This window comes from Solenopsis invicta, chromosome 7 (genome assembly GCF_016802725.1).
Source record: "Solenopsis invicta isolate M01_SB chromosome 7, UNIL_Sinv_3.0, whole genome shotgun sequence".
NCBI lineage: Eukaryota > Metazoa > Arthropoda > Insecta > Hymenoptera > Formicidae > Solenopsis > Solenopsis invicta.
The window spans coordinates 1,950,192-1,965,990 of NC_052670.1; the positions used below are offsets into that span (position 1 = coordinate 1,950,192).

Sequence of the window (15,799 nt, forward strand, 5' to 3'; positions counted from 1 at the left end):
GTAAGCGTGCTTCGTGTCGAAAGAATAACGGGAACGTGGCGCATTTGATTGGAGGTGAAATAACGCTTTCCGCGCGTCAAGCTCTCCCTCCTTTCAAGGGGGCCCGCGGAAACGAACAGGTACGGGCCTGAGCGGTCAGCGCGCGGCGGCCAATGAGCGGCGGCGCGTGGCGGCTGCGCGAAAGGCGCGGAGCGCGCAGTAGCGAAAACGTGCACGGATCCGACGACACGGCTGCGGGTCCGTCCGCACCATTCGGGCGCGGCGAATCGGGCGGTCTGCGGAGGTGACCATGTAAAAAGAGCCGCTGACAGCTGCACGCGGCGGCGGCGGCGGCGGCGACGACGACGACGACGACGACGACGACGACGACGACGAGGCGCTAACCGTGACTTTCCGCGAGCGGTTCCCGGTGGTGCACGACGAACGGCGGCGAGACGAGGCGCCCCGCCGGTGCGCTCCAGCTGCACCTTCTGCACGCGCAAAAATCGGAGCTCTCGCGCTCCTCTCTACGCCGTATTATCGCCGTACTCCGCACATACCACGCGCGCTCGCGCGCGCACGCCAACGTATATACATTGACGCGTACGTGTACGTGCAGGCCGCGGGTACACGCGCGGAACGGACACACGTGTGCAACGAGTAGCGCGATCGAGAGAGAGAGAGAGACGTTTCCCGACGCGGATATGGGCGTACCGCCTTACCGTGAAATGCGCGTCGATTGAGCGGATCGAGTTTGTTCCCGAGCGTGACGTCCAGCAGGAACACGGACGATAACGGTGACAAGTGCGCGGCGTAAGAGGGAAGGAGACGGGGCGACTGAGAGCGAGCGAGCGAGCGAAGGAGAGAAAGGGTATGGAGAACGCCATGCAGCCGCCACTTCCACCGCCACCCCCACCGGCCTTCGACATGCCACGGAGCAGCACGGAGCAGACGGTCACCCACGAGTTGATATTTGGTACGTCCACTTCGACCTCTGTCACTTGGCGTGACCTGTATCCAGGTAGAACGAGTCACAATGACGTCGAGAGGCACTCGCTGACAGCGCAGGATCATGTCGAAAGGATGTTACGTTTCTTCACCTCTAAGTGACAAATAGGGTCATAATGACGTCATTATGATGTTCTTGTGGCTTGACGTTCTACCTGGAGTAAGTGTCGATCTTTATTGACCTTTGTCGGAGCAGACAATGCGATATCTCGCTGAACCGCACGAGAGAGAGAGAGAGAGAGAGAGAAAGAGCGATATCCTAGCTCCGTTCGCACTTTGCACATTCGGAGAACTCGCGCCCGAAATTCCACGCGAATTTGTATATTATAAGTAATATAAGTGTATCTCACGCGATGCATCACATCGCGCCTCGATGATCGGGCCCGTTTGCCCAATGTCACCGATCGAGCGACGCTGCGTTATGCAATCGCGTTTGACACACGCGCCGCGTTTTGCACTTCGATACCAGCTAGCCCGTGGGGTAATCTCGAGAGAGAAAGAGAGTATCGGGTGCCGGCGCTTATAGACGTTTCGAATAGCAGTACGTGGCCGTCGACAACAACGTTGTATCGTTGACACGCGCGCGACACGGCATAAAATTAAAACTTTGCGACGAGCAAAGTTTTTGCAGCGCCGTCCGGCTGTCCGGCTTCGTCTTCTCTCGCGCCTTGAAAATTGTTCCCCCTTCTGAAAAAGAAGAGGACAAAGGAAAAGAAAAAGGGAGAACTTGTGCCGGTCTCTCTCTCTCTCTCTCTCTCTCTCTCTCTCTCGCTCTCGATGATGCGTCGTGATCGCCTCCGCGCGAGAGCACGCGCGCGTGGTTTTCCACCGCTAGGTAAATAGGCTCTCTCTATATTTAACCGTACAGCAACATGTAAACATAATCAGACAGCCATTCTAGAAATTGGGTCTGATCTGTCAAAAATGCTGTCCCAGCGCCAAAAATCATTCTCTCGAGTACCCTGCATCTGCCAACACTCTCGGCACGAGTTTCCGCGCAGAAAAGAAATTTAATGCAGGAAAAGGTAGTAATGTCGCAACCATTTGCATTTTATTCAACAACTTTGTTAATAATCAATATTTTACGTTAAAGCTTGAACGGTTTCGTCAAAATGTTCTTCAATAAATTCTAGACTCAAAGTTATGAAATATTTATTACTCGGGACGTGATTTATAAAAATGTGACGACACTGCATAATGGCTGGAAGAGAAAATAGAGTGGTACGGCCACCCCCAAAATAAATTTAAAAAATTGATTTATTTTAAAAAATACACATCACTTTGTTACAAAATTATATATTTCTAATTTTCCATTGTTTAGAATTTTCTAGCATTCAGAAACATCGGAGATATTTTTTTATCCTTGTTTAACATTAAATTGCACATCTTCTATGGTAGACTGACAATCGATTTATCGAAGAAATATTTTGATATGCAAATCTCGCTTAAGTAGCCATATTAATAAAATGTTATGCTATTGAATAATTTTGCATAACTTGAAATATGTACAGCCGAGTAAAAAGTTAAATAAAAAGGAAAAAAACTATTGATATGTATACGTACATTTAAACATTGAGAAAAAAATATTATTAACTTGACTAAATTTTTTAACTCGATTAAATTTTTCAGTTTAATTATTTATGCCTTTGACTTAAATATAAAAAATACTTTAGCATTTATATATTTACTTTAACTACATACTTATATATTTAAATGTAATATAATTTAAATATGTAAATATTTAAACTGAAGAAATTCAATTAGGTTGAAAAATTTCATCAAATTAATACTTTTTTTTCAGTATATAACAATACGCTCAAATTTAAAAACAATGAGGAGATACGAGTAATTAAATATTCAAATTAAATATTAAAATGTGATAAAGTTTCGAAATGCTGAAAAATAAAAATGCCTTATAATAATTGTCGACTATTGTGTATTGACATATTATTGCCACTAAATAATGGCGGGTTATTAAACAAATGATTTCATAAACAATCGTTAGAATTCGTTACCTAATAATAGAGATAATAGGGATAGCTGTGATGTCTACGTAGCCATAATACTATCTTTTCCTCTATCAAATCAACAATCACTCACGTAAAAACAAAATGATGTCTTTTAAATTTCTATAAAGTGCCTCTTGCCATATCTCGAGATGTCTGGCATCTTTTCAAAAAGTTTCACAAAGATATCTTTCAGATCATAACCTTTGTGTAAGTAGATGATAAAAATGTTAAGGTAAACAGCAAGTAGGTAGACAGGATGCTGACAAAATCCCCCAAAAATGTTATCATTATCGTTATATTTTTCGTTAGTATTTTATGTTCTAAATTTACATTAATTAAAATAGAGGAACTGAAAATAGAGGAATCGAAAATAGAGGAATGTAAAAAAACGAACTTTAAGATTTATGGATGTTATTTTTCTTTTTTAAAACAAGTTTTCTAATCCTGTATTTGACACAATCCTGTATTATGACAGCATCCTGGAGTGCTGTGGCCATCTTATCCACTTAAAAATTGAAAATATCTTACAATACATTTTGAAATATTATTTGATATTCAGAGATATTTTGAAGAGATCTTTTAGAAAGCTGAAAGACATGTGACAAATATCTTGAAAATGTTTCTTAAGATGTTTTTCAGATGTCCATGTATAGAAAAAGAAGATTAGTTACAGTAAGTTGAATCAGCAAAAATCTGTATATGACAGCTGAATTGTAGCTATATATAAGCTGAAATTTAGCTGCCATATAGGTGCAGATTCTTGATGCTGTAACTGATCTTTTCTTAACGTGTAGATATCTTTTAGAAATTCCACAAAGTTATTTTCAACAAAATCTTAACATTTTTCAATCTTTTTAAACATCTTTTAAAAAACTTTTATACATTTTTAAGAAATATTTTGAAGGTATCTTTAATAAGATATCTTTCAGATATCTATAAGAATGATTATTTTTTAGGCATTATATACATTGTCTCATATATACAAAAGTATAAAAAATTTTTCTTTGAAGAGTTTGATAGTCTTATATTTTAGCAAAATGTTATATTATTCAAATTTAAATGTGCATTTTTATTTTAACGTTACAATAATTATCTAAAGAGTATAATATGATTGTTTCAATAATAATAGTCTTAAAAATTCTAATTTTTTATATACAGAAGGTGTAGGGAGATCTAGGTTCGAATCCTAACAGAAGTGATATTTTTCACATTAAATTCTTTACAATGTTTTAAGAATATTTTGGTACTGCAATACTAGCTATAAATTATTGAACTTTAAAAACTGCAGTTTTCTCAGATTTTTTTTCACTTTCTTCTTATTCAATGATAAAAAGTTTTGGCCCTCGATATCCAAATTTTGGCTCTGAAGGTCAACTGCAAAGAAGAAAACAATGAAAAATTTGGCTTGTAACGACTTATCCAGTAAAAATAACTTTATTTTGCTGAACTCTTAGGTAAATAACTTTTAAACAAGCAAGTAGATCCTAATGAACTTTTGTACAAGTATTTATTAGAGCTTTATTAAAATATGTAAAAATTTGATTTAATTTGTAAAGCTGCTTTCTCATCAAATTTGCAAATAAGTCGCAGTCCCACATCATAACAAAGAGCAAACAAAAATAATAATAACAATTTGAACTAGACCGTTTAAGTATAATTATATAAATATGACTATATGAATATGAATATGTAAAGAAACTATGATCAAAGCTGGAATCTTGGCTGGTGTCTAATATTATTTTATGTGTAAACCTTAAACACATTTTTAGTTTCTGTAAACTACGCTTTGTCGGACTCGAAGAGCAATCATAATCTGAAACTAGAAATATCACAAACTGATCAATTTAATAACGTTTCTACCAACACTTTAAAAGACTTTAAATAATTTATTATGAAAAGTATCACCCTAGCCAGAGGGTTCCAGCTCCCTTATACCAATTCGACTAATGACTAATGACATGTGGTAAGTTCTAGATTCGAACTTTGACTGGGCTAATATTCTTCGTAATAAATTATTTACTGTTTCTTTTAAGGTGCTGGTGACCTCGTTATTAAATTGACGATCAATTTAATTTGTAATATTATTTTCTAGCTTCAGTTTATGAATTGCGTTTCAAGTCGACGCGCTGTTTGGCGCGCAGTTTATAAAATCTGGAAATATATTCAAGATTTATATGTAAAATAATAGTACGCATCAAGATTCAGCGTTGATCGTCATTGACGTTTCTTTACTTGTTTATTCGTAAAAAATTAAATAACTTTTTTAAACCGATAAGAGAATTTTATACAGACACTCAAACGCAATAATAGAATAATCTACGAAATTTAAAAATTCTGTTGTTACAATAACGGTCGAATATCTTTCTACTTAAAAAATTTTTAGTAATAACCTTTAACACGTGACATTCTTAAGATGTTTGGTAGCATCAAAGTAGTATTAAATTGCTTGTCAATATAATTTGTGACATTTTGTATTTCAGTTTTAAAACTGTGTTTCGAGAACAACAAATGAGCAACAACAATTGTAAAAATTTACACATACATTATTAGGCGCAAAGATTCGCATCAACCAAAGAATTGCGTTTTTTCTCGCTTAATTGTGTTAATTTTTGGTTTGAAAATATTGTTTTTTCCTCTCTGATACTTTTTTCCTTGGAACTTATGAAAATTATTATTGAATGGTGAATATGTTTTTCTTCCTAAAATTAAATTGTCTACACATAAGTAAATTATGTCTGTTTAAAATTATCAAATTCTTTAAAAAACTTTGTATAGATTTTATGTTTTTGTTTATACATGAGGCAATATGATTGATTAAATATTAATTTTCTGTGCAGAAGAGTTATTTCTTTACGTTTTATATCGAGAAATTGTGGAAATAATCCCGGGTTCCGATCATGTAATTTTTTTTCTTAGGGTGGAAAGATAAAAGATTTTTTTCATTAACTTCAGTGTAATAAAAAAAATTTCATTTTTCACATTTTTGCTTTAAAAGAAAGTTACGCGGTTCCTACTTTGTGATCTCACATTTCTAAAATTCAGTAGGTTGTCCTTTTTCTCATTCCTTGTGTCTTTATTTTCTAGAATATTCTAGATGATTCTTAAAGACATCCGTATGCGAATGTTGACACAATATATATTGAAACTATTAAAACATCTTCCCTTTTTGTCTTATTGTCTGTAAAAACGAAAATGACCTTGCAATATCGGCTTTGGTTTGTGCGTGTCAATGGAAACCCTGCTGTTTCATTTCTTAATTGTTACGAGCTCATTCTTCACTTCGTTGCTCGTATTCCATGCAGCAATTTATCTTGTTGACAACGATCGCAGGAATTTGAAAATAAGCTAGATTCAGGCTTTAAAACACTCTTTCTATCTCTTTAGAAAAGACAGCGAACAATGTCCTTTTTCGAGAGAAGGTTACGTTTTAACTTTTTCATCATTACCGTCCTCTTATTGATACCTGATTCTGTAAAAGAGAAATAACATTGTTCAGGTATCAATGAGAGGACGGTAACGATGAAAGGAACGAAAGGCAAAACCTTCTCTCAAAAAAAAGACTTTCACACAATAATTAAGCCGTTCATACGAAGCGAACAGACGAAGAAAAATTTTACTTTTAGCTTCCTCCAGCATTTTTATCTAGCCACAGAATCGTCGATTAAGAAAGGCATTGCAAATAGACGTTTTACGCCCCGATAGGCATTATTATGCAACTATTGCATAGTAATGGCATCACAAATTGATGAAAATGTTGCAATAACTGCGCTAAGATGATACGCGCCATAACTCTGCTATTTTATCGCGATAAAATTTCTGATTTTAACTTAGAAATGCTCTGCGCGTGCCGTCTTAAACAAAGAAAGGGTGAAAAGGAGGATGAGAGTTGAGTGCGACGATCACGTGAGATACAATTAAACGTACTAGCGTCGTTGTCGTTAGCACGGTATCGTAATGCAGGGTGTAATATTATCGTGGACCGGTGCGGTGCCAACGATTAAAGCTTATAGCGTATCTCGACGGTTTCAACGTTGCCTCGTACGTAGCCGATTATTTATTCAGCGGCAGAAACGTTGTGCCGCCACCTGTTAAAACGCACTCGAACTCGTTGAGGAGCATTCCGCCTCGCTCCTCTCATCGCCTCTCTCCGCGCTTTCGCTCACCCAGATCTCTCTTCGAACTTTTTATATACTTGACATTTAATTTTAAATGTTACCTGGGCGGCACGTGGACTTAACATTCGACAATTATTCGACAATTATGAATTTTTACGAGCAAAAACTGTAAAAAGAGATGAAGAGGACTATAATACGAAGATATGGATTGAGTCACAGCATTCGTCGCTTGTAGAAATACTAACTCTATATTTTAAAATTAAGAGACAGCAAACGACTAATTGAAGCTAAAAAAAAAAATAACCATTTGTTTATAATGTAATGCGGCGGACTGGAATTTCTCAAAAGTCAGACCCACTCCAGAAAAGATTATTTGTTGATGATTCATCGTAATCATCGTGTAGCTATTTACGAATTTCTCGAAATTTATTATACCTTGAGAAATCGTTTTCTACAAGAGGGAAGCTACTCTCAACAATTTACATTTCGCTTATACTTAGTATTTACGGCAACGAGCAGCATTAAGCGTGCTCATGTTTGCGAGATTCTTCTCCATAAATCCAGGATTAGGTAATAACTAGTTAAAAAGTTAAAAGTTAAATAAAGTTAAAAAGTTCATAACTTTTAATTCAGCTTAATTAATTTTTAACTTTAACTAGTTATTTTTGAAACACATTAACTTCAATTTATTAACTTTTCCCCTAAATTAAAAATTTATCTATGTAAAAGAAAAAGAAAGCACGAGACTAGAAGGACCGTGCCGAATAATAATCTTTTTAATTAAAAACATTATTCGGCACCAAGAACCGTTATGACTGACTACAGGCCTTCTAGTCTCGTATTTTAATTTCGTTAATCCAATATAACGGATTATTGTAAAAGAAATAAATTAGAAAAAATACATTCCCAAAGAAGAAACAATATTTTTTTGTTATTTTACGTAAATTAATTTTTGATTTGCAAATAAAATATTGAATTTGTTGATGGCACTATAATTGTATCAATTATAATATTGTTTTGAGTAATCTAACTTTGAAAATTTGAGAATTTCGAATTTAATGATTAATGCTTTTCAAAATTAACTTTTAATTTGAATTAATTTAATTTTAATGTAACGTTTAACCAGTTAATATTTTGTTCACGTAATTTTTAACGTAGCTAAGTTAATTTTATGAACCAATCAACTTTTTTTTAACTTAATTTTAAATATATATATTAACTTATTCAATCCTGCTTAACTCATAATACTATGCGAGAACTTTTTAATATAATTTATTTAATATAATTGTGTTATTTAATTTTCGATAACGTAGTATTTCTGCTTAATGTTCCGCGTTATATTCTGATCTGTTGTTACTTTCGGTAAGTCAGAGGCGAATTTTTAGACCGCAGGATATAGCGTAAAGAATAGTATTTGCTAATTTTCTTTCTATTTACGGATGACCAAATGCTGGGAATAGTCACACTGGGAATAGTTCCCACGCGAAATATGATTAAATTTTCTTATGAGCGCACTCGCGAATCCTGTTCTCACTGAAGATGAGAAGCAGCACGAAACCGGCCGCCACGTCGTTTTCATAGTCGGACATTTTGATAAACGATATCGCCGAAGCCGGTTGGTTCCATCGATGTTCGTTTCCTGGAGACAAACCTGTGCATGAATATTATCTAATCGATCGCAAACATTACCGTTAAATCGTGACTTTTATTGTAGCTACCAAAGCTGTCGAAAAGCAAGTTCGACCGACACCAACTGACGAATTTATTATAATCTTCGGTTCATCGTTTTCGCTAAATGTAATTAAATATAATCTTCTGTTACAACTATCGTTAATACTTTATATACAATTATCGTTTTTTACTTTAAAATGTTTAAACGCTTAAAATATAGATACAATATTTTTGTTTAGTAAATAATTTGAAGCATATTTTTTATTTTATTGAAAAAAAGACGTATATTGGCATTGATTAACAAATTTGTGAATTATTGCTTGCAACAAATACCAATTCTTATTAAAATTTTACATTTACAACTTACCATTATGTACGTATGTAACATTTAATATATATAATAGTTTTATTATAATCTCTACACAGGATAATTTCAAATCAGTAAAAGCATCATTTGCATTATTTGTTAAATACGCATCACGCGCTTAATACAATGATCACGAAACTCTTCAGGCATGAAAATCATTCGGGCAAATTGAAAGTTATACTAAAGGAAACATTCTATACTATTATACTACCATTAAAGCCCCATGAAATATTTACTAGAGGTCAAAGGTAAACCAGTTCGAGCATGACGATGGTTTTCTGAACTTTAATCTCGTGCGTTTGAAGCGGAGCACACTATCCGCTTGTAAATTTACGATTGTAAATGGCAAATCAAATAATTCTATGCCTCTGTTTAATGTTTCTTTGTAAACTGTCTTTCCGTAAGTCGTATTTCTATAAATAAAAATTGCGATATTAAATGTTTCTTATATATTTTTCGTACTTTACTCTTCGAAAATATGACTTTTACAAAAGAAAAAAATCTTTTAAAATCTATTATATTTTCTCCAAGAAAATTTATTATATTTATTTTTTATATTATTATACTTTGTTTTTTATTATTTTTGTCTGGTCGTTATTGCGTCATGCTGTTAAACATTAATTATTTGTGCACCAAAAGGTTTTTCTTTTCTATTTTGACGTCCGATGACTATTCAAATTCGACCCCCTGTCCTGTTGATGAATTTTTGAAAGAGAATTTCAACTAGACGCAAAATTCCATCAAAAAGTCAGCAACTAGTTTCGGTTGTGATACACGTTCCTATAGTATTCGCTTCCTATAGTTAGCGATTTATTTTGCCCATTTCAACAGACAACTTTTGTGTATCGTATACACCGTTTGCGAGTCAACATCCGCTCGAAAAAGTATGTGAAAGACAAAACTAGCGCTCAATGATATTGCTTCAGACTCACGGTATCTTTCAAAATACGCACAGATATGTTCCAAAAATGTTGAATCTTACTTAATTCTATAGCCGAACATATTTATAAAAGTTTTATTATAAAAAAAAATAAGTTGACAATGATAAGATTTATTTAAAAATTTTATTTACATTTATTATTTACAAGTTTAAAAAATTTTTTAGTTTTTTATTTTAATAATTTATTAATAATATTTTAAAAAAGATTAGTGAAACAATTTCAGCTATTTTTCGAAAAATACCATACGATCTCGGATTCTCCCTCAATTTTTTTTTCGTTTTAGGTGAAAAAATAGCTATCGTCAAAAATCGTTTATAAAAAATTCTGTTTTAATATTTCACATAATTATTTCAACTGATAATATCAAATCACTACGAAACACTCGAATTTTCATATTTCACCATGACAACTATTAAACATGATACGTGAAATTATATACGAAAAGTGTTACAATAATACGATTTATAATAAAAATGTTTATATTTGTTGATCATATGATTTTAAGTATCATTTTTTATAATATATTCGGTGTACGGTGACATATCTTTCGTTCAGCTAATTAAATTAATTACATGAAACGAAATACGATATTGCGTAGTGCACACGGAGGCAAACACCTAGCTTTACACTGAGCACTTTGATATGCGTACTAAGTACTGTATCAGTATTAAATCGCTTTATACTGAGTATACCAACCTATTTAATATGGATATGGTGGTTAGTACGCGTATCGAAGTAAAAACTAAAAATAAAAGTGTTATGCACTGAGAAACGTGTAAATTCTACGTCACAATTTAATGATATTTTTTTTCTACCGATGTATACGATACATGCGCAATGACCATTATCAGAGTTGGATAAATTAATTTTTTTTTTTTACTAAATTCAGTCAAATGGATTATAAAATTAATTTAATTACGTAAACGTCACAAAAACTATTTAGTTAAAAATTATGTAACGATTAAATTAACTTAAATTAAATTAATTTTGAAGAGTATTCATATTAAATTTGAAATTCCTAAGTTTTTAAAGTTAAATTATTCAACACAACTATAGTATGGATTATCAAACGCATTTAATATTCTATTTGTAAATTAAGTTTTATGAAATAACAAAAAATATTGTTTTCCATGCGGGAATGTACTTTTTCTTTTACATAAATAAATTTTTAACTTGAGAAAAAAGTTAATGAATTAAAGTTTATGTGTTTCAAACATACCTAAACATAATAAAAGTTAAAAATTAACTAAGTAAAATTAAAAGTTAAGTAGAGTCTCCTTAACTTTGACCCCCATGGGGCGATAAGAGCGGGGAATGCCAAAGTTATAGAATACCCTCACCACAGCACGAGTCCACCAATCACCATGTACTTGCGCGAGCAAAGTGCTGTGGTGAGGGCATTTTCTAAAAGGAAGGGGTACGATTACTGTTTGTGAAGGAATGCAAAGATATTATAGAGGGCCAAAATTAATGAGGTTCTACCGTATTAATTTTTCAACTAGTTAGATATAATTTGGATTTTCTCAAAATTTCTTTTTGCACGATGAACGTCGGAGAGTCGCGGCGTTATGTAATTACGGGGCACGACGTTGCGCTGAGGCCGTCCCTGCAGAGGGGGCCTCGGTGTTTTCCAAATCAGCTGTTACTACTCGACCGGGAGGCGGGAGAGGGAGGGTTGACGGGACGGAGTGGGGTGAGTGAGCGCTCCGGCTCGTGTAGGGTCCGTCGGTCAGGTTCCTCACTCAGTCCACAACGATCCTGCGTGGAGAGTGCGTCGTGTGACTTTTCGTATGCGTCTCGTAGAAATTCGCTCGCATTACGGTACATATGTGGTGCACGTGATAATCTCGTCGCAACGCAGTGTCTTGCTTTCGCGAGGAGGACGCGAGATTGAGAAGATCTCTCGCGCGTTTCGAGTGAAAGCCAAGTTTATTTCCTTTCTTTTTGAACACCCGACCAAGTTTTCGACATCGTCCCTCCGCGTGAACGTTCGCTCGCGAAACGATCGCGGAATTGCTCAACACCACCTGGTATCTCTGTGGTCGCGGAGTAGAAGCGCGGCCAGAGACTTTTCTCGTTTGTGCGGGATCAGCACGCTGCTCCTGACGAGACTCGCAGACGAATTCTGTGCTGTTCTCCTAGACACTCTCAGTCGACGTTCTGGGGGAAGGGGGCGAGGTATTCGCGAATCTGGTCAAGGCCCGCTTCGGCGACGCGGTGCGGAGCGCCGTCAATCGTGCGAACAGCCGTACTGCGAACGTGTCGTACGCTGCACGCTGCGTGGTTCACTAAGTGTGTCAGTAGGATAACCGACGACGTTTACGTTTCGTTTAACCAGCGCTTCTGCCGGGATCATCACGGGCCCACGGCACTGCACGCGGCGGCGGCGGCGGCGGCGGCGTTCGCTTCCGTGCGGACGATTCAACGCGTCCTACGCGGCATGCGACCGCGAGTCAGTGTCGGTGTTTACGTTTAAAGACTACCACCACCCGCCGACCTTCGGCCGCGGGGGATCTTTGCGCTTGCGGTTTTCGTGAAGCTCGTCAATCGCTATTAATTGTTCATCCAGAAGCGAATTGTCATCATCATCATCATCATCATCCTTCGAATGGCAGCGCAGGAATAAAAACGTTTCACAATCTCGTTAGGCGTTAGGCGTTAGGCGTAAAGTTCGACTTATGTCGATCGCCGGTCTGCCGTCCCCTACTTCTTTCTTCCTGCTTCTTTTTTGTCTTCGCTCGCGCTGACATTGCTCGCGCCGCGACGACAGTGACGTACGCGGCACACATCGCACCACCCCGTCGACACCGCCGCCACCGTCGTTTCGCGATGGAGGAAGAGGAGAGCCTCGTGGTGAACGACACCGCCTCGACCCCGGCGAAGAAGGAGAGCGGTTATTTCGAGGAGAATTGCGGTGACCTGAGCGACGTCTTCTTCAGTAATTACAATCACTATGGGGCGCTCCTCAGCGTCGACACCACTGAAATCTTCATCATCAACGAGACGAGATCGCGCTCGGAGGATCGCTGGGAGGAGAGCAGGCAAGGATCCTCCTTCTCTTCCGGCCTAGTCGAGGACATAAACGACCTCGACGTCAACGACTTCGACGAGACTAAGGACGACGTCGTCGTCGTCGTCAAGGACTCTGCTAAGGAAGTTAAGCGCGACGTCGCGGCCGGAAGCTTCGACGCGGTCGTGCACGGACCGAGCGAAGGTTCCAAGGAATTTGCCTGCACCCACCACGAGGATTCCGAGACGCCAGTCTGCATTCGCGAGGACGCCAAGGCGCTCATCTACGTGCAGGAAGACTCCAAGGCGCTCATCTACGTCCACGACAGCCCCGAAATAATCGATTGCACCGAGGAGGATTCGAGTGTCGAGTGTGCGAAGAGCCCGTCCATCATCGTTGAAGATTGGAACGATAAGAAAATATCTAATGCAGGTAAAGCCACCTCGGTCGACGTAAATCTTCGGCGATCGCAGGCTCATGTCTATGTCTACCAAAAGGCAGATTAACTTCAATTTCAGTTTAACTTGCTTTTTTATTTATCTTTCTTTAGTTCCAAGAATCGGAAGAAGATAGAGGCAGATAAACTGAAATCAAAGTTAATCTGCATTAGGAGAAATGGCCATTGCTTTGCTAGCTCGAACACAATCGGTGTCTTTTGTGTAATGCATGCTTCGCGTACTCGTCGTTCAACTGAAAAATAGACACGATAAATTGAAAGGGAAGACAATGCGCAGTTTTAAGACGTAGAATTTGTGTCGGCCAGCGGATGTTTACCATCAGTGATATTTAGCAATGGCTTCGCGCTATATATGTAAGTGCGGCTCGTGTGTTAAAGCGCTTCTTAAAACCCAATAGAGAAGCATCGATCTGGCTGTTTAACATTTCTCTATTTACTACTATCGGGTTGCAAAACACCGGCGTAGCATTTGTAACGCTCGCAATCTCAAAGATGAATAATTTCTGATTATATTAATCTTGCTGCCGGCTTATCGCAGACACGATTTAGTTCCGCGGGAAGAGAGAGATAGATACGAAAAGTCTTCATTTTATCTTTTTTGGCGCTCCGAATAACGCGTCATAGAGTGTATAAAATAAAATTTACAATTTTAACGATTCATTAACACGAACAGCTCCGTTTAAGGCTGTAACGTCCAAAGGTTATTTAAATAGACGATAATTTAATGTACTTGAAATATAAGCTTTGACAACGAAATCGAAAAGCGCTATCGCTTTAGAGAGCACGTATTTCATACTGTATTCTAACAAAATTTTACGATGATCGTTAAAGAACAAACAATTTACACTTTTTATTCAAGTAAATATTTTGCGCGAGCTATTATAATGGTACGTAATGATGGATACAAAAACCATTATGCGGCTTTTCATAGCTAGAGATTCAGAGCTTAAGCTTTAAGGTTATTAAAATTTCCCTCTCCATCTGTCCCTATCGAGCGGCCGTTAAATATTCGAAAACCTTGACTAAGTGTATAAAACCTACGGTTCCATTAAAAGATATTCCAAGTTTTTTTTAAATATAGCGAAAATTATTTACTACGTTTACAAGTCACCAGTAATCGGGTTTAAAAACATCGGTAGTTATGAAACTGATCAATCACAAGTATTAACAAATTTTAAAAAATGGTTTCGATTGATTCTTCTTTGTTTCGCTGTACTTATAAGACGTGATTAATGGTGACGTGTAAACGTAGTAATTGTTCTAACATCGTAAATAATTTGTTCGATGCTAGGTAAAGATATTTTCGAGACTAAAAGCGATGAAAAGAAAGAAAGAAAGAAAGAAAGGGAAAGGGACCGTACAAAAAAACAATAGCATTCTTTCGAGTGTTCTTGTTTTCTATTATACCTTGAAGTAACTTTCAAAAATTTTAAATAGAATATTTTTCAAGATTTCTATATATCCATGTTCTGTAGTTTTCATAATATTGTTCTCAACTTTATTAATGACTAGCAAGATTCCAAATTTCTTTTGAATCTAGCTTCAAAGACTTAATTCTCAATATATTATAATTTCTTCAGAACTGTCTGTCCTTTCTGTTTTCTATTGTGGTTTGAAGTAGCTTTCAAAAATTAAAAAAAAATATTTGCCAAGATTTCTATATATCCCTGTTCTATAGTTTTCATAATATTGTTCTCAACTTTATTAATGACTAGCAAGATTCCAAATTTCTTTTGAATCTAGCTTCAAAGACTTAATTCTCAATATATTATAATTTCTTCAGAACTGTCCGTTCTTCCTGTTTTCTATTGTGGCTTGAAATAGCTTTCAAAAATTTTAAACAAAACATTTTTCAAGATTTCTATGTATCATGTTCTGTAGTTTTCATAATATTATTCTCAAATTTATTAATGACAAGTAAGATTCCAAATTCCTTTTATATCTAACTTCAAAGACCCAATTCTCAATATATTATAATTTCTTCAGAACTGTCTGTCCTTTCTGTTTTCTATTGTGGTTTGAAGTAGCTTTCAAAAATTAAAAAAAAATATTTGCCAAGATTTCTATATATCCCTGTTCTGTAGTTTTCATAATATTGTTCTCAACTTTATTAACGACTAGCAAGATTCCAAATTCTTTTTGAATCTAGCTTCAAAGACTTAATTCTCAATATATTATAATTTCTTAAGAACTGTCTGTAACCGGCTCTGAACTTTTCTAACGTTTTCACGTTTTCGACCAT

At 36.4% G+C, this 15,799-nt stretch overlaps 1 protein-coding gene across 2 annotated transcripts in view; it reads left to right on the forward strand.

Annotated features, from left to right (window-relative positions):
• The first annotated feature begins 226 nt into the window (after positions 1-226).
• LOC105195059 (ribosomal protein S6 kinase alpha-5) overlaps positions 227-15,799 on the forward strand; it is a 49,416-nt gene continuing 33,843 nt past the window's right edge. The window contains exon 1 of one of the 2 annotated variants that reach the window (XM_011160278.3): positions 227-955. In XM_011160278.3, the coding sequence (XP_011158580.1) occupies positions 853-955 (103 nt within the window). In that variant the 5' untranslated portion in view covers positions 227-852. Of the gene's footprint in view, positions 956-12,881; positions 13,533-15,799 lie in introns of those variants that run through there. The other variant, XM_011160277.3, reaches the window with a different exon arrangement.